General features: G+C 42.8%; 3 protein-coding genes across 5 annotated transcripts; 2 read left to right on the top strand and 1 right to left on the bottom strand.

Annotated features, from left to right (window-relative positions):
• The first annotated feature begins 12 nt into the window (after nucleotides 1-12).
• On the top strand, nucleotides 13-14,539 carry anapc4 (anaphase promoting complex subunit 4). Of its 3 annotated transcripts, none has more exons than XM_058073172.1 (28): nucleotides 13-232; nucleotides 799-914; nucleotides 2,277-2,382; nucleotides 2,462-2,594; nucleotides 2,668-2,751; nucleotides 2,830-2,856; nucleotides 2,925-2,969; nucleotides 3,043-3,127; nucleotides 4,237-4,344; nucleotides 4,424-4,594; nucleotides 4,663-4,727; nucleotides 5,786-5,828; nucleotides 5,961-6,037; nucleotides 6,107-6,207; nucleotides 6,276-6,327; nucleotides 6,398-6,453; nucleotides 7,521-7,567; nucleotides 8,663-8,719; nucleotides 8,782-8,838; nucleotides 10,087-10,180; nucleotides 10,262-10,359; nucleotides 10,437-10,498; nucleotides 10,576-10,614; nucleotides 10,688-10,789; nucleotides 10,869-10,946; nucleotides 11,025-11,189; nucleotides 13,820-13,943; nucleotides 14,014-14,498. In XM_058073172.1, exons 2-28 carry the CDS (start codon nucleotides 807-809, stop codon nucleotides 14,227-14,229), a joined length of 2,400 nt encoding a protein of 799 aa, XP_057929155.1. In that variant the 5' UTR covers nucleotides 13-232; nucleotides 799-806; the 3' UTR covers nucleotides 14,230-14,498. The 3 variants fall into 3 exon arrangements, with proteins under 3 accessions (XP_057929155.1, XP_057929152.1, XP_057929153.1); XM_058073169.1 differs by lacking the exon at nucleotides 13-232 and adding an exon at nucleotides 311-358 and having other exon boundaries at nucleotides 14,014-14,539; XM_058073170.1 differs by lacking the exon at nucleotides 13-232 and adding an exon at nucleotides 311-358 and having other exon boundaries at nucleotides 2,668-2,742; nucleotides 14,014-14,514.
• LOC131129522 (gastrula zinc finger protein XlCGF57.1-like) lies at nucleotides 14,511-18,121 on the top strand. The gene is made up of 2 exons (XM_058073173.1): nucleotides 14,511-14,646; nucleotides 15,607-18,121. The coding sequence occupies exon 2, from the start codon at nucleotides 15,607-15,609 to the stop codon at nucleotides 16,921-16,923; it is 1,317 nt and encodes a 438-aa protein (XP_057929156.1). The 5' UTR covers nucleotides 14,511-14,646; the 3' UTR covers nucleotides 16,924-18,121.
• Nucleotides 18,122-19,243: 1,122 nt separating this feature from the next.
• On the bottom strand, nucleotides 19,244-23,450 carry LOC131129588 (zinc finger protein 271-like). The gene is made up of 2 exons (XM_058073296.1): nucleotides 22,792-23,450; nucleotides 19,244-21,641 (listed from the first exon to the last, which is right to left on the bottom strand). The coding sequence occupies exons 1-2, from the start codon at nucleotides 22,964-22,966 to the stop codon at nucleotides 19,423-19,425; spliced, it is 2,394 nt and encodes a 797-aa protein (XP_057929279.1). The 5' UTR covers nucleotides 22,967-23,450; the 3' UTR covers nucleotides 19,244-19,422.
• Between the last annotated feature and the right edge of the window lie 1,084 nt (nucleotides 23,451-24,534).

Below are 24,534 nucleotides of genomic sequence, written 5' to 3'. Positions count from 1 at the left end.
TCGCTTCGCGATGATTGGTTGAGGGCGAAAAAACATGGCGCCGCCCGCGTACTAGCAAAAAACAAAAACCCAACAACAATTAATACTCTCGTATGTGAGTTAGCAGTCGGTATATTCAGTACAGGTAAGAGTCATAAAAGTAGAATAGTTTTTTTTTCTTTATGTGAGCTATGTCGCCTGGCTAAGAAAGCCCAGTGGAGAGTCTGCGTACTACATAACGTTACGAGGAAAGGTAAGCGTCATATTAGCATAAAATGCTGTAAAGTTTCGTAATACGTAAATACATATACTTTACAGTACAGTAGCTTTTCCAGGCAGTGTACTATGTGTGTCTGTACAGTACGTGCAATTAATGTTGGTAAGTAATGCATCCAAAAAAAAGAAGGTATCTTCTGTAAGCTACTTTTTCAAAATGAAAATATCCGAGAGCTACTGGTATTCCTTTTTGTAACATTTAATTTCCGAGTTTGTTTTTCCACAACATGAACAAAATGCTGGTGTCCACAAACCACATTTTGCACGAAAACAACAAAAATAATTGCGTTTACATGCACATTTTAGTTTGCGTTTCTTCAACTTTCCTCACTGTAAGAGCTACCATGGCAGAACTAGTTGTGTTTTATTTAAACGATTGGCCACATTTTACCTGCATAGTACTTTATTCACATAGTAAATCTCCACTTAAACTAAAATGCTCATTCATTTGTGGGGATTTGTCATTAATGAGAGCTATAATGTCTGATTTTAACACTTGTTTATTGATTATTTTTGACAAGTAATTGTGTAAATGTCTCATAGCACAAAAGATGCCTGCTTTCCGTCAAGTCGGGGAGAAGCAGCTTCCCAACCCCCTGCTGTGTATGGCATGGTCGCCCAAAAGAGACCTGATCGCTCTGGCCAGCACGACTGGAGAGGTATGCATACGGAAGAATATATGATCCCGTTTAGGGATTTGATTAGGGGTCCAACTGTAGACCTGTACACTCGCCTCATGAGACCATACACAGTAATGGCTTCACTAGAGTGACATGATGTTTTTAAAGGGATAGTTCAGATATCTGACTGTCAAATTATTTTAGATTTTAATCAAATTAATCAGTTTTTAGATGATTTAATCATGATTAATCATCATTTGGGGCTGCACGATGGACGAGTGGTTAACACGACCTGAGCTCAATTCCACACCAGGCTATCTCTGTGTGGAGTTAGCATGACTCCTTGGGTTTTCTCCGGGTACTCCGGTTTCCTCCCACATTCCAAAAACATGCTAGGTTAATTAGCCACTCCAAATTGTCCATAGGTATGAATGTGAGTGTGAATGGTTGTTTGCCTATATGTGCCCTGTGATTGGCTGGCTGGCCACCAGTCCAGGGTGTACCCCGCCTCTCGCCTGAGGACAGCTGGGATAGGCTCCAGCACCTCCACAATAGTATCACTCGGATACTGTGAACATCCAGCAGCAACACAACATTTTGTCATGACTACTATTTTGATGAAAAATATACTGAACCAGGGCTGCACAGCGGCCGGGTGGTTAGCACAGAGCTAGGAGACCCGAGTTCAATTCCATCCTCGGCCATCTCCGTGTGGAGTTTGCATGTTCTTCCTGTGCATGCGTGGGTTTTCTCCGGGTACTCCGGTTTCCTCCCACATTCCAAAAACATGCTAGGTTAATTGGCCACTCCAAATTGTCCATAGGTATGAATGTGAGTGTGAATGGTTGTTTGTCTATATGTGCCCTGTGATTGGCTGGCTGGCCACCAGTCCAGGGTGTACCCCGCCTCTCGCCTGAGGACAGCTGGGATAGGCTCCAGCACCCCCACAACAGTATCACTCGGATACTGTGAACATCCAGCAGCAACACAACATTTTGGCATGACTACTATTTGGATGAAAAATATACTGAACCAGGGCTGCACAGCGGCCGGGTGGTTAGCACACAGGCTTCACAGCTAGGAGACCCGAGTTCAATTCCATCCTCGCCCATCTCTGTGTGGAGTTTCCATGTTCTCCCGTGCATGCATGGGTTTTCTCCGGGTACTCCGGTTTCCTCCCACATTCCAAAAACATGCTAGGTTAATTAGCCACTCCAAATTGTCCATAGGTATGAATGTGAGTGTGAATGGTTGTTTGTCTATATGTGTCCTGTGATTGGCTGGCCACCAGTCCAGCGTTTACCCCGCCTCTTGCCAGAAGACAGCTGGGATAGGCTCCAGTTTTAATTTAAACAAGAATAATCATCATATTTTAAAGTCTCCCTCCTCCCTAACCCACAGCTTTTGCTGCATCGCTTGGTTAGCTTCCAACGGGTTTGGAGCTTGGCGCCCAGCGACTACATCGGCAAGAAAATCACCGCCCTCGCCTGGAGACCTGATGGCAAAAGTGAGTTGTGTTGTAATCTTGCTTCCTTGTCGCCTCTCCCGACTGATTGATTCCCCTCTTCTCTTGAATGGTTGAACAGTTTTGGCCTTCAGCCTGGGAGACACGAAGCAGGTGGTCTTGTGCGGTGTGGAGAAAGCAGAAATTCTCCACGTGCTCCACGTGCAGAACCTGGTGAGCTGCATGCACTGGATGGAGGTGACGGAAGAAAGCAGGTAGGCTTGGTTCTCGAGCACGCTGGCTATTCTTTCCCAAGAATCATTTGGCGTTCTCTTCAATGTGCTCCAGTGCTCTCGGCTCATTTTGTCAATCGGAGGATGAATCCAAACGCTTTCTACCCAAATTAGCATCGCTGCCCAAGAGGTACCTCAAGTACGAAATACATCACATTAACAAAAGTATATTCTCGTGTGAGCTAATAGAATTTTTCCAAATGTTGTCGCTATTCAGCTACAGCACGACGTCGATGCTTTTCAGGTAAGTCACTTTGGATTTCCAGTGTCATTGAATGTTTCATTGCATTCATCGCTGGGGTGTTTATACAGTGAGGAAAAGTCAGACGAGATCATGAACCTCCTCGGGGAAGTCAGGTAACTTTTCTTTATTTTTGAAGCAGTTTATATATAATTGCAGTATTTGAAAGCTCACTGTGTTTGTGTGTAGATTGAACATTCTCGTCCTTGGAGGAGAAGCAGGAAATGTGGAATTGTACGCTTACGGCATGTACAAGGTCGCATCTTTTGCCACAGTAAGACACTTCCAGTATATACAGTAAACCTCGGATATATCAGATTCAATTGTTCCCACTGGTTTTGTCCGATATAAGCGAAATCCGTTATATGCGTATACCGGAAAATGTCCGTTTTACGCATATATGGGATTTATATCCGGTATATGCGTAAATGGGATTTTATCCGTTATAAAAAGGCGATATCTATCGTTCTGTCGTTCTATCTATCATTCTATCGTTCTATTGTCCTATCTATTGTTCTATCGTTCTACCTATTGTTCTACCTATCGTTCTATGTATTGTTCTATCATTCTATCGTTCTATTGTTCTATTGTGCTATCTATCGTTCTATATATCATTCTATCGTTCTAGCTATCGTTCTATCATTCTATGTATAGTTCTATTGTTCTATCGTTCTGTCATTCTATCGTTCTATCGTTGTATGTATCGTTCTATCGTTCTATCTATCGTTCTATTGTTCTATCTGTCCTTCTATCATTCTATCTATTGTTGTATCGTTCTATCTATTGTTCTTTCTATCGTTCTATCATTCTATCTATCGTTCTTTCTATCGTTCTATCGTTCTATCATTCTATCTATCGTTCTATCGTTCTATCTATCGTTCTATCTATCATTGTATCGTTCTATCTATTGTTCTTTCTATCGTTCTATCATTCTATCTATCGTTATATCTATCGTTCTTTCTATCATTCTATCGTTCTATTGTTCTATCGTCTATCTATCGTTCTATCTAAATTCCTTGACTATGTTTCCAATGTACCTGGACGCGCAGGCAACGCTGCAAACGCTGCAAATGACGTCGTATAGCGGCCTGTCACGATTCGGCGGAATCGGAGCGCCACGATGCGGCCATCCGATATATGCCAGGGAAATTTCATGGAAATGCATTGGAACGGGACTGGAGATTTTGTCCGAAATAGGCGAAATCCGTTATAAAAAATCCGATATATGCAATGAATTTTTATTGGAAATGCATTACAGAAAAATCGGTTCTTTTTTTTATCTGTCCGTTGTGAGCGAATTTCCGATATATCCGAGGTTTACTGTATTTCCTTTCAAGCCATATGATCACTTTTAGGTTTTTATGACATTTTATTTCACTTTAGGTTTCAGGAAGCTGTCGCAGCCTCAGCTTAGCCAGCGATCTCAAGTCTCTGGTTGTCATCACTGAGGTCAAGTCTGCTGAGGACCATGCAGAGATCTGCTTTGTTCAGGTACAGTCGTTTGAGATGGTCTACGTTTTCACCTCACTGCACTGCAAATGTTTTTTTTTTTTTTTCTCATCGCTCCCAGTTGGACACGGGCCCGCTGTCCGACTGCCTGCCCGAGCTCACCAGGATGGCGCGCAAGTTCACACACATCTCCACCCTGTTGCAGTACCTGCATCTCTCGCTCGCGTGCATGTGTGAGGCGTGGGAGGAGATCCTCATGCAGATGGACCTCAGACTCACCAAGTTTGTTCAGGTCGGTTGGTTGGTCTGCGGCATTGATGCTTCGGGGAATATCAGTGATTCTTCTTCTTTTGGTTCCAGGAAAAGAACACAAGCACTCAGGTGCAGGATGAGTTCCTGGAGCTTCTCCTGTGGGGACAGTCCAGGTGAGACGTCACTCTAAGTAGTCCTGCAGTACACCTGTCCAAATATTCGTTCCTTCGTTTTCTACTGCTTTTCCTGACGAGGGTCGCGAGGGTGCTGGAGTCTATCCCAGTTGTCTTAGGGCGAGAGAGGTGGGGTACACCCTGGTCTCCTAGCTGTGAGGTCTGCGCGCTAGGTTCAGTATATTTTTCATCAAAATAGTAATCATGCCAAAATGTTGTGTTGCTGCTGGATGTTCACAGTATATGTTCACATATAGACAAACAACCATTCACATTCACATTCATACCTATGGACAATTTGGAGTGGCTAATTAACCTAGCATGTTTTTGGAATGTGGGAGGAAACCGGAGTACCCGGAGAAAACCCACGCATGCACGGGAAGAACATGCAAACTCCATACAGAGATGGCCGAGCGTGGAATTGAACTCGGGTCTCCAAGCTGTGAAGCCTGTGTGCTAACCACCCGTCCACTGTGCAGCCCTGGTTCAGTATATTTTTTCATCAAAATAGTAGTCATGCCAAAATGTTGTGTTGCTGCTGGATGTTCACAGCATCCGAGTGATACTGTCGTGGGGGTGCTGGAGCCTATCCCAGCTGTTTTCGGGCGAGAAAACCCTGGACTGGTGGCCAGCCAATCACAGGGCACATATAGACAAACAACCATTCACACTCACATTCATACCTATGGACAATTTGGAGTGGCTAATTAACCTAGCATGCTTTTGGAATGTGGGAGGAAACCGGAGTACCCGGAGAAAACCCACGCATGCACGGGGAGAACATGCAAACTCCACACAGAAATGGCCGAGCGTGGAATCGAACTCGGGTCTCCAAGCTGTGAGGCCTGCGCGTTAACCACTCGTCCACTGTTCAGCCCTGGTTCAGTATATTTTTTCATCAAAATAGTAGTCATGCCAAAATGTTGTGTTGCTGCTGGATGTTCACAGTATCACAGTTCACAGTAGTGGAATTGAACCCGGTCTCCTCGCTGTGAGGTGTGCCCTGTCCAAATTCATATGTATATTAATTCAACAAAATGCCTCTTGCTTCTCTGCAGCCCTGAACTCCAAGCTCTTCTGGTGAACCAGCTGACTGTCAAGGTGAGTTTGCATCCCCTCAGAAGCTCGTCATCCACCCATCACAGTTAATGATATTAACTATTAATAGTTAATGATATTGATCCTATTGTCCTGAGCAGTCAGACATTTTTTTTTCTTTCATTTTCATCCAAGGGTCTGAAGAAATTGGGCCAAACCATCGAGTCATCTTACTCCAGCTTTCAGAAGCTGGTGATCAGCCATCTGCAGAGGTATTCATCTTCGCCTGTTTGTTCTCCTTAAAAAATATCCCACAACGCCCCCTGTTGGCTGTGTCGCAGTGGCTCTGAGGCGCTCCTCTATCATCTGAGTGAGGTGAAGGGCATGTCGCTGTGGAAGAAGAAGTTTGAACCCCTCGGTCTGGACTCATCCACCATAGAAAGTATAAGACATTTGAGCCATAAACGTAAACAGAAACGTGGACTACAGTTGCACGTTTTTTGCTTGCAGATGCAATCACAGCCGTGGGCTCCTTTTCCTTGAAAACCAGGGAACTTCTGCAGTAAGTTGACTTGATATGTTGATGATATTCATCAGTTTTTTGATGTTAATGATCGTCTTTTGACATGCAGGGTTATAGACAAGAGCATGAAAAACTTTAAAGCTTTTTTCCGCTGGCTGTATGTAGGTAAGTGTCTGTTTTTGTTTTTTTTTAACCTTCCTCTTGTGTTAGGGTCGGCACCGACCCGTTTTATATTTTAATGCAGGGGTGCTCATTAAGTCGATCGCGATCTACCGGTCGATCGCGGAGGTGGTACCGGTCGATCGCGGCGTGACATTACAAAAATATCATCCCAGCATCAATGCCGTCACTTGATTGACATACAGGGCAGCCATTCAGATGACAACTGAATGTTGCCCTTCGGGCGACCAATCAAATCAAACGACGTCTCTAAGTGCAGCAGAACTTACGATGTCAGCCTATCATCCATCCCCGTTACTTGATTGACATACAGGACAACCAGTCAGATGACAACTGAATTTTGACCTTTAGGTCACCGCTCATGCGTAAACAACGATGCAAAGTGCTAAGCTAGTCGGCGAATTGCGTCAGATTTTAAGCCCTCGCTAAAGTTTATGGTCACTAAAATGAGTGAAGGAGCTGGACCAAGTAAAAAGGCAAAAACTGCACCAAGTAAAAAGGCAAAAAACATATCACTTCCATACGGATATGGAATATTATACGGATATTATGATACGGATATTATCCATGACTGATAAACATTTGAAGTGTGCTTGAGGCTGGCTATCAGCAGCTACTGTCCGGACTATGCATCCCTGGCTGGTTCAATTCAGTGCAAGTCATCAAAGTAAACTCAGGTAATTACAAAAAATGTTAATAGTTAATTATGTGTGTTTTGCAATATTGGCTCATTTGGTTATGTAAGGTACATCAACATACATTGTACGTACAAATAATCCTCAATACATTTGAAAATAAATAGATGTTTTGCATTTTTGTAGTGGGTAGATCATTTTGACTCGGTCATTTTAAAAGTAGCTCGCATGCTGAAAAAGTGTGAGCACCCCTGTTTTAATGCATAAAAAGAATCACATAACATTTGTTTATTGTGTATCAATTTATTTTGACTTTGTCAGGAAACTCTATTGCAACAAAATAAAACAAAAAAATAATAATTTGTACTAAATCACACGTGAGGTATTTGCGCTTCAAGTTGTCTTCTCTCCCGGCAGCCATGCTAAGAATGTGTGACGAGCACGTCCCCCCGGAGCTCAACAAGGTGTGTTCTTGTCATGAATATTTCTCCCACCTGCCAACATGTACTCATTCTTTGTCCTCGGCAAATTTGCGTAGGCTGCGTGAATCAGAACGCTCACTTTTATAATTGCCCCCCCCCCGCAGCTGCTAGCTGTTCTGTTCAATTCAGTCATTACCTCAAAATTGTTCAACTTGTACATCAATGATACGTATCTCCAAAGTAACAAAATACTTAAAGCTGGTATTATTTGCGGATGATACCACTGCTTTTTGTTCTGGAGGGAGTACAGACTAAATTATTTGAAAGGTCAGAGAAGAAATGCTCACACTAAAAAGATGATTTGATGATAATAGATGATCCTTCAAACCTAAATAAAACTAAAATCATGCTGTTTGCTAACAGCAGAAAGGACACGTACCAGCAAATACAAATAGACAGTGTGGACATTGAAAGGGTGAAGGAAAATACATTTCTGGGGATCACAAAAGATGAAAATATGATCTGGAAACCTCATATTCCAAATATACAACATAAGGTGGCCAGAAATATTTCAATATTGAACAAAGCTAAATTTGTTGTCAATCAGAAATCACTCCACACTCTTTATTGCTCTCTGGTTCTACCATATCTTACTTATTGTGTGGAAATATGGGATAATAACTATAAAAGCAATCTTCACTGGCTAAATGTACTGCAAAAAAGGCCAGTAAGGATAATTAAGCCGCCTACAGAGAACATACTAACTGCTTATTTGTAAAATGACAAATACTTCAACTTGCTGATATAGTTCATGTTGATGTTTGCTAAATCCAAGGATGAAGAGTCTTGAACCAGTCATGATGTGCTATATATATCACTATATTGACACGCACTATGGTACACATTATGGCATTGGATGCTCATATCACCGAGTACTTTGGTATGTGACAAAAAAAACAACATTTTTTTTCTTTTTTTTAGCTTTAATTTATTTTTTTTTTATTTTTATTAAATTATTAAATTTATTAAATTAATAAGAACTAAGAACTAATAATGTATAATATTTTTTAATTTAATTAAAAAAAAAAAAACTTTTAATTTAATTATTTGTTCCTAACGTGTGTCACGTTCCCTCAGATGACCCAGAAGGACATCTCCTTTGTGGCGGACTTCCTGTCAGAGCATTTCAGTGAGGTGAGGCTTCCTGGCTCAAATAAAAAGTCAGAAAATTAAAGTTTTTTTTTTCACCCCCACAGAATGAACAACTCTTTGATCGGAAAGGAAAGTACTTCAATGTGGAACGTGTCGGTCAGGTAAGCTGCTTGATATTATGAGAAGCAACGTCGGCGATATGTGTCATCAAGAAATGTATTTATTATCAGGGCTGTCAAAAACAACAAGTTAACGACTCTAGCTTATTTATCATTAATTAAATTAAATTTGTTTGTGTAATTGACACATGCGCATTTTATTTTGGACCGTCTATTAGAGCCATTAATAGCTGGGGGGTGTGCCAAAGACATATTTTCAATGCAGTACCCACCGCTTGCAGTTCATGCAAGACTCTGTTTTATTGACAGCTCCTCCACACGGAATGTTGTGTGCTGCAGTCAAACGCATCCAAGCAGAAACAACAGTTAGGCTGAACTAATGTTCTGAACCACAGAGCCGCATTTGTCAAAATGTGCCCAGTGGCCACCCTTTGATCACTCTACGGCCACCCTGTAGCTCCGCCCCTGGATAGAAGGGTTTAGCCACTAGGGAGGGACGAGATAAGACAATAAATGACACATGATAGCAATGATGGCTAGGTACACAATTCATTTTCTACCCGCTTATCCTCACAAGGAGCCTATCCCAGCTGTTTTCAAGCGAGAAAACCCTGGACTGGTGGCCAGCCAATCCTAGGGCACATATAGACAAACAACCATTCACACTCACATTCATACCTATGGACAATTTGGAGTGGCTAATTAACCTAGCATGTTTTTTTGGAATGTGGGAGGAAACCGGAGTACCCGGAAAAAAACCCACGCATGCACGGGGAGAACATGCAAACTCCACATAGAGATGCCCGAGAGTGGAATCGAACTTGAGTCTGCGTGGTAACCACCCGGCCGCTGTGCAGCCCTGGTTCAGTATATTTTTCATCAAAATAGTAGTCATGCCAAAATGTCGTGTTGCTGCTGGATGTTCACAGTATCCGAGTGATACTGTTGTGGGGGTGCTGGAGCCTATCCCAGCTGTTTTCAGGCGAGAGGCGGGGTACACCCTGGACTGGTGGCCAGCCAATCCCAGGGCACATATAGACAAACAACCATTCACACTCGCGTTCATACCTATGGACAATTTGGAGTCGCTAATTAACCTAGCATGTTTTTGGAATGTGGGAGGAAACCCCGGAGAAAACCCACGCATGCAAACTCCACACAGAGATGTGGAATCGAACTCGGGTCTACTAGCTGTGAGGCCTGCATGCTAACCACTCGACCGCCACTCACCAATAACGAGCAGATAAATGTTTTAAGGAGGACTGATGACTTTGATTTGTCCTTCTGTAGTACCTTAAGGACGAGGATGAGGACCTTGTTTCCCCGCCCAGTACCAAGGGGAACCAGTGGGTGAAGTTTTTACAGGAAAGCACTCACATAAAGGGTGAATTTAGTTTTCTTTGCACCTCCTCCTCCGAAACGCAGATTCCATCCTCATCATTATCACGTTCATGTTTTCTTCTAGAAAGTCCTCTGCTGTTTCCTTCCTTTCCTCAAAAGTCTCTGCACTTTGTCAGGAGGTTGATGGAGGACTCCATCGAGCTGTGCCTGCAGAAACCTGCCGTGAGTTTCTTTTTTTTTTCTTTCTTTCAAAGAAAAAATCTGCTGCTTACTGATGACTTCCTGTTACTTGCGTACAGGAAGTCATCGGGAAGTCTGTCAAACAGGCCGTCTTTCTACCCTTGTACGCTGCACCACCGAGGTAACATCTCTCCTCTCCTCTCGCTCCTGCTCGTTTCCATCATCTTGTCATTTTATTTATCTGCTTGGCTTTTCCAGTTCTGAAAATGCACCAACACTCCTTCAACTTCCGGCCCTGTACGTAAAACGGATTCGAGTGGAATAAAAATCATTTGGAGTAGATACGACGTAACCGTGGTTTGTCACACAGGTGGAATGACAAGAAGGCCAACCTGCACTACGTTGTGTTCTGCATGCCAAAACTTTCCCCGCACAAACTCTACATTCTCCGCAAAGGAAGCGACCCGAACCGGTGCCCAAAGTCTCCGCCTTTCTATGCTTTTTCTTTGTACTTTTGCCTTTATTAATGTGTGTGTGATACGCTCCCACAGACACATCCCCAGTTGTGTCACATCCATGGACTTGAACCAACATCTGGACGTGGCGGACAGCGAGAGCGTGGAAACCCGGTCAGAGCGGCTCATGGACCGCTGCAGACATTGTAGTGGTTTTCTTTTCTCAATTACTTTTTTCTTGTTCTACGCCAGACCGCATCACGTCTACAGCTGCCTGGATGCTCGTTTCTATAGCGACGACATGTTGACTGTGGTCCTCCAGGGGGAAGAAGAGAACGGCCACAGCGTCCTGGCCCAGCTTCCTCTCGCTTCATCTCTAAAAGGCGAGAGTGAATTTAGCTGGAATCCCAATATGAGGTGTGTTGGTACTGAGCATTACAAGATAGTAGAATATGTACATCGAATCTATGTATTATATACATATATACCACCGCTCAAAAGTTTGGGATCACTTGCAAATTTCTTTGTTTTCCAAAGAAAAACTAATTTTCATTAGTTTGTATCCATTTCACAAACAATGAAAATGAATGATATGATTTTGAAAGAAGGATGTATATTTTTGCATAGAGGCCTACTATCAACAACTGTCAGTCCTCTGCATCAATCTCCTGGTATGGCTGCTAATCCAAGTTAATTACCCAATATAGTCCACATAATAAGACAAAATATGACATATAAGACATAGACAACATGTTTACTAACTTCTAAATACAATTATAAACATGATGAAAGCCCTCTAAACATAAAATAACACCCCACAGTCATCTTTATACTCCTATTACCCAATATAGTCCACATAATAAGACAAAATACTACATATAAGACATAGAAAACATGTTTACCAACTTCTAAATACAATTCTAAACATGATGAAAGCCCTCTAAACATGAAATAACAGTCCACAGTCATCTTTATACTCCTATTACCCAATATAGTCAACATAATAAGACAAAATACGACATATAAGACATAGACAACCTGTTTATCACCTTCTAAATAAAATTTTAAACATTATGAAAGCCCTCTAAATATGAAATAACACCCCACATTCATCTTTATACTCCTATTACCCAATATAGTCGACATAATAAGACAAAATATGACATAAGACATGGAAAACATGTTTACCAACTTCTAAATACAATTTTAAACATTATGAAAGCCTTCTAAATATGAAATAACACCCCACAGTCATCTTTATACTGGTATTACCCAATATAGTCGACATAATAAGACAAAATATGACATAGAAAACATGTTTACCAACTTCTAAACACAATTGTCAACATTATGAAAGCCCTCTAAATATGAAATAACACCCCATATTCATCTTTATACTCCTATTACCCAATATAGTCGACATAATAAGACAAAATAGGACATATAAGACATAGACAACCTGTTTATCACCTTCTAAATACAATTTTAAACATTATGAAAGCCCTCTAAATATGAAATAACACCCCACATTCATCTTTATACTCCTATTATCTAATATAGTAAACATAATAAGACAAAATACGACACATAAGACATAGACAACCTGTTTATCAACTTCTAAATACCGTTTTAAACATTATGAAAGCCCTCTAAATATGAAATAACACCCCACATTCATCTTTATACTGCTATTATCCAATATAGAAAACATAATAAGACAAAATACGACATATAAGACATAGACAACCTGTTTATCACCTTCTAAATACAATTTTAAACATTATGAAAGCCCTCTAAATATGAAATAACACCCCACATTCATCTTTGTACTCCTATTATCTAATATAGTAAACATAATAAGACAAAATACGACATATAAGACATAGAAAACATGTTTACCAACTTCTAAATACAATTTTAAACATTATGAAAGCCCTCTAAATATGAAATAACACCCCACATTCATCTTTATACTCCTATCATCTAATATAGTAAACATAATAAGACAAAATACGACACATAAGACATAGACAACCTGTTTACCACCTTCTAAATACAATTTTAAACATTATGAAAGTCCTCTAAATATGAAAAGACACCCCACATTCATCTTTATACTCCTATTCCCCAATATAGTAAACATAATAAGACAAAATGCGACATATAAGATATAGAAAACATGTTTACCAACTTCTAAATACAATTTTAAACATTATGAAAGCCCTCTAAATATGAAATAACACCCCACATTCATCTTTATACTCCTATTACCCAATATAGTAAACATAATAAGACAAAATAAGACATACAAGACTAAACTAAAGTTGGCTGCTAATCCAAGTTGATCATTTTATAAGGCTAATAGATGATTAGAAAAGCCATCTAAAAAATCTCAACTAAAACTAAAATATCTTACCATGCTGTTAACTACTCCCTTCAGAGAGCAGCACAAACTGGGTCTAACAAGGACAGAAAAACGCTGCACAACTGTGCAAGAAGAAACAAAGAAGAATTATTCCATATGATCGGTGTCGGAATCGGTCAATTTCACTCATGGATGATTGGTATCAAAATGGGCAACATAAATCCCTCGTATTTACAAAGTCATAAACAGATTTTCCGTGCTCCAACTACAAAAATATTCCATGTATTGACTTGGAATCCTAAATTAATTTATGGCTGGCAGGTCTGTAACCAATGAATTAAACCAGGGGTGACTGTAATCATGAAAGATTCAAAAAATCCTTAGCAATAGCACAAACTGGGTCTAACAAGGACAGAAAAAGGCTGCAGACAAATATGTGAGAGTGTGTAGTTTAAGACAGGTGGTCACCTGGCAGCTGCACTTTGTGTCCCCCTCGTTTCGCACAGGGCGCCATTAGCGCTGGGACCGCCACTGATTATACTTATGGAACAGTGAAATGGTCAATGCTATCAAAGACGTTAGCTCCTTATTGATATTACAACATTGGTTCTGTTGTTGCCGCGTGGCCAGTATAAATTGACGTGTACCTCCCAAATTGAATATGCGGCACTTGCACTTCCAGGTTGGACCAGCAGAGCGGCGCCATCCCCTGCCAAGGCCTGGTGCTGGGGAATCAGTGGCGCGAACTCGAAGGCATGAAGGCCCAGTTCGTGGAGGTCAATGGAATCCGAGAAGTGGCGTGTGTGGTAAGTTTGTTTGCGTTCACCTTCCGCCGTGTGAACACCATCCACGATTTGGCTTCTCTTTCACGCTCAGCTGAGTGAAAATCTGAGGCACCTGCGCGTTTTCGAGATGGACGTGGAAGACGAAGACGACGAGGGAGTCGAGCAGCAGAACGCCAGCGCCGATCAGGACGTGCTGGAAGCTTCCATGGCCAGCCACGGGGAGGAGGAGAGCGCAGAGGCCGGCGATGACGAAGACCTCGGAAAAAGCGATGAGCGTTTGGAGTCTGAGGAGGCTTCCGAGTTGTAGTTGGACTCCAGATGAAAGTAAATCGAGAGTGGAACCTCAGTTAGTGTTTATTTTGGTTTTATTGGACAAACCAAACATTGTTGGAGTTTATGAGCATGTGTGGCCATTTGTAACACTTATATACAATACAAATAATACAGTGGTACATTAGTTAGCATTATTAATCCGCTCCAAAAAATCATGTCAATTAAATTAATCCATACCAAAAACACAGACATTTGAGCATAAAACACATTTTTCCTACTACAAGTAGTAGTTGAGAATTTTGTTCTCGAAAATAACAGGTTTGGATGCAGTAACCAAGTGCGCCCGAAAGATGGTGCTCATGTCGCCTCGTTCATCCGCCGAAAAAGACGAAGAAGAAAAACCCGGAAGTTAGCAACACACCGCTAATTGAGACGCCGCTTAATTTCGAAAGTGAGTTATTTTGTTTTTATTTCACTCATGATTGTTTTCCACCACTAAAACTGACATGTGACATTAATTAGAGGTGATTAAACACAGATTTTCGGAGATGGATATTACTCGGATATTACGGATATTACTCTTAGCATGCTAGCTGCTCATGTTAGCATAACATCGCCAACAGCGAGTTTGTGTGAAAATATGGAAAGTTTTCATATTTTAAACACCTCAAAGTCTACGTTGTTCTTTTATTGTGTGTGATATCATGAGGATTATACATTTATATGCAATATTTTAGTTTACAGTGCATTTGGTAGCCGGGCCTTCAGTAGGGACTTGAACCAGGAACCAATGCACTTTTTCTCCATTGTTTACACACTTAAAAGTATGCATAATAGTCCCTCAACTTCACCCAAAAAGCACATAATGGACAAAAACCCTAAATGGAAACATTATATTGAAATGACGTAATTTTACGAGACTTACTACAAGGGACCAAAGTACATTTTATGTTGTACATACATTGTAGCTGCTTTAAAATAATGCAATATATCAACATTACTTGGAACAGTAGTGGAGTATGTCTTTATCTCACATTAAAAAGCTGTATAAATATATATTAGCAATATATATTAGCAAATGTGATTGGCTGCCACACTCTCGAGTGGCGTTCAAGTGAACTCTGGTTGAAAAATAAGATACAAACATTTAAAAACTGTACCAACCAATCAGAGGACAGGACGATGGCGATTATTATTGTAGGCAAGGAAGCACCCCACCCAAGAAACACGCTGCTAAACGAAGATAACGAAGATGAATGAATGAATTTAATGGTAGTGTTTAGGCCAGCAGAGAAGGCTTTGCTGGCCCTGACTGCACACCACTGCTAGTTAGAAAGCCGATTCCAAGTTTCCAAGCAGATAGCGACTATATATTGTTAAAGCTCTATTTTGCTTTGCGTGCATCCCGCAGATGGCGAGTCAACAAGAGTCCCGTGACGTCAAAGAGGAAGAGGAGGAGCTCTGCATCAGCCAGGACGGGCGCCAGTTTCGAGGGCTGGAGTTAGAATCTGACGGCAGCAAATTTCCTTTGAAAATTGTACTTGTGAAGTGTGAGGATGATGCCGATGAAGCTCCGTCCTCGGTGCTTCATCGCGGTCAAAGCGGGGCGGAGCCTCCGACAGACGCCGGCGGAGGATCGCGACGAAACGGCATCGAAACGGCGCCGCTATCAGACGCGGACGACACCAGGTCACTGTCCTCGGAGAGCGAGCACATCGACGACGCCAAAGAGCCCTCGGAGTCTAAACGTCGCCCCGCCGGCAGAAGCTTCACCTGCTCCGAATGCGCTCAGTCGTTCGGCGACAAGGGGATTTTGAACCGCCACATGAAGTGTCACACCGGAGAGAAACCATTCCCTTGCTCCGTTTGCAGTAAAACCTTCAGCCGCAGGGACTGCTTACTCTCGCACATGAGGTGTCACACCAAAGAGAAACCTTTCAACTGCTCGCTCTGCGGCCAGACGTTCCGTCACCGGCAAAACTTGCTCTCTCACCTCAGATGCCACATCGGAGAGAAACCTTTCATCTGCGCCGTTTGCGGCGGAACCTTCTCCACCAAAGCGCACCTGAAAAGACACGCCAGGACGCACACAGGAGAGAAACCTTTCGTTTGCTCCGTGTGCGGTAAGAACTTCTCCACAAAGGGAAACGTCATGTTGCATATGAGGACGCACACGGGCGAGAAGCCTTTTTCCTGCGCCATTTGCGGCGGAACGTTTTCGACAAAGACGCATTTAACGAGGCACGCCAGGACGCACACCGGAGAGAAACCTTATACTTGTTCTGTTTGCCATCAAAGATTTTCCCTGAAGGAAAATATGATGACACACTTAAAAAAACATAGCAGGGAGCGTCGTTTTCCCTGCTCAGCCTGCCCGGAAACATTCCCAAATAAGAAAGAAATGATTGTGCATAAGAGAACACATGCCGGGGAGAAAGCCTTCTCCTGCTCCGTGTGCGCAAAGAACTTCTCCAGTAAAGGCAACATGATGACGCACATGAGAGCGCACAGCGGAGAGAAACCTTTCACCTGCTCGCTTTGCCACCAACGCTTCGCTATCAAGGGGGACATGATGAGACACATGAGAACGCACACTGGGGAGAAACCCTTCAGCTGCGCGGCGTGCCACAAACGATTCACTCGAAAGTCCCACGTCGGCAAACATAAATGTGTCGCCGCCGACAACAGGAAGGAAGCAGCGGGACTTGGCGTGGACAAACATCAGTGAAAATGTTGTGTTGCTGCTGGATGTTCACGGTGTCCGAGTGATACTGTCGCGGGGGTGCTGGAGCCTATCCCAGCTGTATTCAGGCAAGAGAGGCGGGGTACACCCTGGACTGGTCGCCAGCCAGCCAATCACAGGGCACATATAGACAAACAACCATTCACACTCACATTCATACCTATGGACAATTTGGAGTGGCTAATTAACCTAGCATGTTTTTGGAATGTGGGAGGAAAACCGGAGTACCCGGAGAAAACCCACGCATGCACGGGATGGGAGAACATGCAAACTCCACACAGAGATGGTCGAGAGTGGAATCGAATCGGGTCTGTATGCTAACCACTCATCCACCGTGCAGCGTTTGGAGCTGTTAATACATCCAAATACTCTCCTGTCATTTATTTTTTGTCCATTAAACACAGTAACAATGGGCATATTTCAGACATAGTTTCCTATGGTGATTAATCACGATTAATTCATTAAAACAGATTAATCTGATTCAAAATTGTAATCATTTGGCAGCCCTAGTTATAATTTATCCAAAGGTCATAATGAAGGTCAAATATTCAGCATACGTGCACCGTTTTTTTTTGTCGAGTATTGAGATTTGGTACTTTCTTCAGTGGTCCCTGAATGCACCATATTTGTGACGAGCCAAACCGTGTGTGTGTTTTCATCGATTTATTGACACACTTCTCCCATATTGCTGTGTTGGAATGAATCGAATCTGTTTCGGGGCTGCCGCCACTCAGGTGCGTTCAAGGACTGCTGAACATAGTTTGAAATCTCAACGCCAATTGAAAAAATGTTTTCACTGAGGCAAAATACAATTTAAAAAATGGCACACGAATGCTGTGTATTCTACCCTTATCACAAACGATAAATGATAAATTACAAGTTTTTTCAGCAGAAAAAAGAGCTTATTTTGAGGAAAAGGTGAATTTTTGGGACCAAAATAACAGAAATTTGTGAGGCTGTGAATGCTTAATGTTGCTTTAAATATATAACATAATATATAACACAATATGTCCTCCATGATGCCGTCTTTGTCAGATATTCACACACTAACGACTTTTGTTTGCGTGTTGACTCTTTTCCACTGGATGGTAAATCTATACTATCTAGATCTATACTCTATCCAGGCTCTACACTATATGATTTTTTTATGATCGTATTGTCCCATGACAAGTTGGAATAAAATTCTTGCTGAAATGTGTGTGCAATATCGTCCATCTTTTATTTATTTAAAAGCAGTGGCGGCGGCGGGCGGTAAGATAAAGCCTCATTTTAGAGCGAACCCCCACTCACAGATTTTGCTCCATTCAGGGGGGGTGGTTGGGTCACCGGTATAAATTAAATCTTCAAGATTCAACTCAAGAATAATTATCAAATGTACCTGTTTTGTTCATATGATGCACACAGAGCAATGAACAACTGCTCCATTCACTTTGCACCGTGAGGCATTCAGGCACACTCGAAATTATCACAGGTTAGGCGTTTATTCACGTACCCCTAATGATACCCCATGTGTACCCCACTTTGGGAACCTCTGCCCTAAAACAATTTTTTTGTACTTTTACAATCAGTAACTGTTACATTTGTTCACTTCCTGCTTTCCAATGTAATTTAAGTTTTTTATTTGTATAATTTTTATTTTCACAGTTCCACATGTCCAAAAGGAGTAGGAAGAAGCAAAGCTAATTAAATCCTACCCCTCCATCTGGTACTTTTACAATCACTAACTCTTACATTTGTTCACTTCCTGCTTTCCAATGTAATTTAAGTTGGGTTTTTTTTGTATAATTTTTATTATTTTTATTTTCACAGTTCCACATGTCCAAAAGGAGTAGGAAGAAGCAAAGCTTATTAAATCCTACCCCTCCATCTGGTACTTTTACAATCACTAACTGTTACATTTGTTCACTTCCTGCTTTCCTATTATAGTTTGTTTTTTTAATTAATTTTAATAATAATATTTAATAATATAATTATAAATAATTTAATATATTAATTTACTATATTTTATTTATTTTTATTAATTATTATAATTTCATTGTCAAACACCGACTTGAAAGCAACAACGCTTTCTACTTCTACTATGGTGTATTGTATACATGCAGTAGATACCCTATACTGCCCCCCCCCCCCCCCCCCCCATCGTCTGGGTAAATAAGGGCCAAAGGGGAAAACGAAGCACTGACTATAAATGCTGCAAAAGCCGCCATGTGATAAATGTAAACATTTATGACCTTTTGGTCATCACTTCCTGTAGTTGGCGTTCCTACTTCCGACCAATCCCGAAGAAGAAAACATGAAGCAGAAGTCACATGGCAACATATTTAATCATCTCACGTTCTTTCCAATAAAAACACATTAAACACACTCGGAGATTAGCTGGCTTTTATTAGCAATGGCTTGGGTGTCCAACTTGCGGCCCGCAAGTCATTCATGTGTAAACCAGCCCTGGCGACTAGCGAGCATCCATGTTGGTGTTGACCTCCGTCATGTGGACGAAGTCGTCTGAAAGCCGGCCAATCCCGCGGCGTGATTCGCCGAGGCGGCGTCGCCGACGCATTTGTGTTTCTTAATCTGCTTCCGGTAAGCGAATCTTTTATCGCACACGTTGCAACCAAACGGTTTCTCTCCAGTGTGCGTTCTCATGTGTATCCTCATGTCCTCCTTCCGGGAGAAGCTTTTCATGCACACGGAGCAAGGGAATCGTTTCTCCCCGGTGTGCGTCCGCATGTGTCTCACCATGTCCCCCTTCAGCGAGAACCTCTTGGCGCACACGGAACAGGAAAACGGTTTCTCCCCGGTGTGCGTTCGTCTGTGCGTTTCCAGTTCCGTTTTGGTAATGAATCGTTTGGCGCAGAAGGAGCAAGCAAAGTGTTTCCCCGCGGTGTGCCGCCTCGTGTGCGTCATGAGGGATTTCTCCGACGGGAATCTTTTGGAGCAAGTCGAACAGTGGAAGGGTTTCTCTTCCATGTGAGTCACCACGTGTATCTTCATGTCTGACTTTCGGGCGAATCTTTTCGAGCAGACTGTGCAGGCAAACGGTTTCTCGCCGGTGTGCGTTCTCATGTGTCTTTTCAGGTCCCCCTTGTGGACAAACGTTCGCTCGCATTCGGAACATTCCACACGTTCGTTGTCAGCGGCGTGATGTCCCGCGTCACATCGAGGGTCCTTCTTGCTCGGGTGTTTAGCGTTGTCGCTGTGATCAGTCTCGGGAGAGAGTGACGTCGCGTTGTCGGCGTCCGACAGCGGCGCCGAGTTGCTTTCGGTTTGTGCTCCCGCGCCGGATTCTGCCGTCATGCGTCCAATCGGAAGCCCCGCGGACCGAGCTTCTTCCTCTTCGTTCTTCACGGGCACGCCAGTCAAAGTGAAGGTGCTGACGTCGGCCTCCTCCAGATCGTCCACTTCCTCTTTAATCTGAGGCTGTGGCTCCTCCGCCCCCACGCCGGATCTCCACACGTTCTCCTCGGAGAAAGCGTCTTCTTCGTTTCCCACCAGGACCCGCTGGACGTCGCCGGGGCATTTGTGTCTTTTAAGCAGGCCCTTGCTAATGAAGCTTTTGTCGCAGGAGTTGCAGCTGAAAGGTTTCTCCCCGGTGTGTCTCCTCATGTGGACGACCATGTCGCCCTTGTTCAGGAAGCCTTTGGAGCACACGGAACACGTGAAGGGTCTGTCGCCAGTGTGGATCGCCACGTGTCGTTCCACTTCGGCTTTCGTGGCAAATCTTTTTGCGCAAAACGGGCAATGAAAGGGTTTTTCCGTGGAGTGTCTTATCATGTGTTTGACTAAATAGATCCTCAGCGGGAATCTTTTGGCACAAATCAAACACTTGAAAGGTTTCTCGTTGGTGTGTAGCGCCATGTGAACCTTCATGTTGGACCTGGTGGGGAATCTCTTGGCGCAAACGGAGCAGCTGAAAGGTTTCTCGCCGGTGTGCGTCCTCAGGTGACGGGTCAAACCGCCCTTGCGGACAAACGTCTTCCCGCACTGGGCGCACGTGAAGCGCTTGCCGCCCGTCTCGCCTTCCGAGTCCTTCGGCGGTTCTTTGTCGCTGCGGTCGGTCTCCGAGGAGCGCGACGCCGCATCGTCCGCGTCCGAGAGCGGCGCCGAGTTTGATCCTCCGCCCGCTTCCGTACTCATGTAGCTTTCCATTTCGGCTTTTGTTGCAAATATTTTAGCTAACGGTTTCTCCGCGACGTGGCGCCTCATGTGAAGGCTCAAATACTTCTGCGCCGGGAACGTTTTAGCGCACACGGAACATTTCAAAGGATGCTCGCCGGCGTGCGTCGCCATGTGCGACTTCACGTCCGACTTCCTGCTGAATCTTTTCCCGCAAACGGAGCAAGGGAAAGGTTTCTCCCCGGTGTGCGTCCTCATGTGGACTGTCAAATGACCCCGGTGACCGAATGTTTTCCCGCATTCGGAGCACGTCGCGTGTTTGTTCGAGTCCCCGCCGCTCTCCGAGGGTTCTCGAGCGGCGCGAATGTCGTCCGTTTGTGATCCGCCGCCGGCTTCTGCTGTCGCGTGTGCGGTCGGAAGCTGCGCCGCTCTGTTGTCATGCGGCTGCGGGGAGTGAGCTTCCTCCTCCTCCTCGTTCTTCACGGGGACGCCGGTCAATGTGAACTTGGCGACGTCGGCCTCCTGCACTTCCTCCTCTTCCTCTTTAATGTGGGGGGGCTGCGGCTTCTCCGCCGATACCGGCTGGATGTCTGCGGGACAACAAGAAGTGAAAGTGAAAGGGCTTGTCGGGAAAATTCTATCAAACTTCCTGAATGACACTGCTGTTCGGAGTCAAGTAAACCACAAGCAAGTTGAATAAAAGTGCCTCAAAGCTTCACGAGGCATCAATGCTACAAATACGTACGGCGCTACCTCGGTTAACGTCCGCCCCGGTTAGCAACTTTTAACATCCAAAATTGTTTTGGTTAGCGTGCTTGTGCTTGTGCTTGATTTGTTTACGCCGCCATCTTGGATCACAACCCCAACATGAAATCTGGTATACTTGGCTACGTACAGTACATGTCAATATCCCAATTTGAGTCCAAAAAGAGTGAATACAAGAACGAAAAAAAAGAAAAACAATTAGGTTGCCACTCTGGAACCCCTTAGCAACAATATATAGCATGCTGAAAAATAATAACAATAACAATGTAATCAAGTCAAAGGAATAACAGTATAAATATCTTACTTTTTATTTTTCTACACAAAATAAGATGAAACATTTTATAAACAAATCAAGAATAAAGAAAATCAATCAATCAGTAATAAATAAATAAATATAATAAACGAACAAAGCATTATTAGAGCCCTGTAGACATGACAAAACACGACTATAGTCACATTTATACTCTTTTTTATTTACAACATATTGCGCAACTGCGGGGTCTCGAGACACATGCTAACTCGCAAACTAGAGAGCTAGCCACCTAAACGGTAGCCTTCAAGTTATTTCCTTTCAACTTAAATAGCCAAAAACTTACCACTTCCACACGGATAGGGAGGACAACTATTAACAGTTATTTAACCTTTAACATGAACATGAATCAAACGTAATAATTTTTTTCTGGGTACATGATACCATACAGCATCCATATCAAACTAACATTAAACTTTCATATCAAGGCGGGGGCCTCAAACTGGTGTCGGGCCGCGTGTTTGAGACCCCTGCTGTATGTGATTGTGTGATGGTGTGTTTATATCCCCCTTCAAAGTCCACCAAATCGGACTAACATGACATAATAATAATAATAATAATAATAATACATGGGTAATGACATGATTTACTTTGTGTAAACACGCTGTTGGGCTATGCTAGCTCCTCTTAGAAAGTGAACTAGCAAACAGTGTGAAAAGACCCACCTTGGCTGTGGAGGACATTGTCCAGCAGTTGGCGCTGTCGCTCGTTCTCCTCTTTGGTTCGAGAAAGTTCCTCGTCGTACTCCTCTATGGTTCTTTCAAACACAACTAATATTTCGTCCACTGCGGCATTTAGTCGCTGCCTCACCAACGCTTTCAATTTTTGGATTTTGCACATTTTCACACCATTAAAAAAATACCGCTAGCTGCGCGCTACGCTAGCCGTGTGATGCTAACAGGCAGCGGTCTGCTCTCTTGCTGTCACATAAATTAATCTAAGGTACTTGACACGGAGGTGATTTTACTTCGTAGGCTTTCGGTAAGCTTAGAAATATATCGAAGATAAAAGACAAGCAGTAATGAATGCAACGCCGTCAGTTTTGTAAACAGACATCGCTCGGACGTTCTGCTCGACAATAGCTTGCTAACTTCCTTTTTCCGTCTTCCGTGGCCGATTTACGGCAGTAAAACAATTCATGGCATTTCATCTTCCGGATGTTTCGCAGTTAATGGTTCCATTTGTAAATAAAAGTAATTTCCCGGAAAATTACAGAAAGCACCACAATTTTGTAATATAATTATCGTCTGCTAATTTGGCGCGATCGTGTTATTGTAATGAAGGGATTTTACTTTGAAGGCGTGACTTTACCGGATGTGCGCCGGTGTTGTCGGGCGGATTTTAATAAGTATTTTTTTGGTACTGTATACTGACGGATGTGGTGTATACATGCATACTAACAATTCGTAGACGCTGCGATATATGTATGTATTGTATCATTGTATTATTGTATTACATCCTAGTGAGAAAGGCGTTTTTTTCCGTCCAAATGTTCACGTGTCACATTATAAAAGTTTGCACGTGAGCACAACATGATATTTTACACTTACTAAAATCATAAACTTAAACGTTAAATTGCTTTGCCTGCGTGTAGATGTCAAATCAAAGTGTTGGGAACGAAGAACGCAGCCAACCGGTCACGAAAATAAACATTGGTTGGGGCGAAACGCATCCGCTCGTCAAGTATTTACTGCGGCTGCGCGACACCGACGCGTTTGTAGTTCCAAAGCTTTGCCGTTCAACGCGCTCGACGGCGGAAAAAAACACAAGTCCCACAATCCCCAGCGGTTAGTAAACCGCAAAACGTTATGTTATGCTATGAACTATTAAACCGTTAGAAACGTATCCAAGTTTAAGTGTACACATCACAAATCGTAGAAGTTCATGAAAAATATTATATAAAATTTTCATAAAATCGTGTTTTCAAAATGTTGTGACCGGCGTTGCGTTTAATGGCAGTAGGATTTCCCAATATTTAAGATGGCTGCACGTAAAACAATCAGTCAACGTGTTGGGTTATAATAAACAATTGCTAGCTGGGGGAATACATCTCACGACAAATGCGTTTTTGTGCGACGGTTGTCCTTATCGTGTCGTTCACTGTGCGTGTGTTTTTTATTTGCATTTCCAAGGCACACCCGTGATCTAGCGATCTATTGACCAAAACGACCACACTGGTCGATGCTGTCGGTACTTGTATCCTCATTAAAACTTTTAATACATGTTTGTTGCGGTAATGTGTGAACAAACTTGAAGAATAAACAGCTACAATTTATTTACGCGTTCTACTACGTCAGTAATAACTTGTATATATTTGCAGCATTACAGTTCCCCTTTGAGAGGTATTACTTCGACGTGTAGTTGTGCAAATACAAAAATGCTTTTGTTAACAGAAGCAAAATTGTGTT

This window comes from Doryrhamphus excisus, chromosome 5 (genome assembly GCF_030265055.1).
Source record: "Doryrhamphus excisus isolate RoL2022-K1 chromosome 5, RoL_Dexc_1.0, whole genome shotgun sequence".
Taxonomy (NCBI): domain Eukaryota; kingdom Metazoa; phylum Chordata; class Actinopteri; order Syngnathiformes; family Syngnathidae; genus Doryrhamphus; species Doryrhamphus excisus.
The sequence above is the reverse complement of the archived record's forward strand: the minus strand, read 5'-3'. Positions and strand labels throughout refer to the sequence as shown.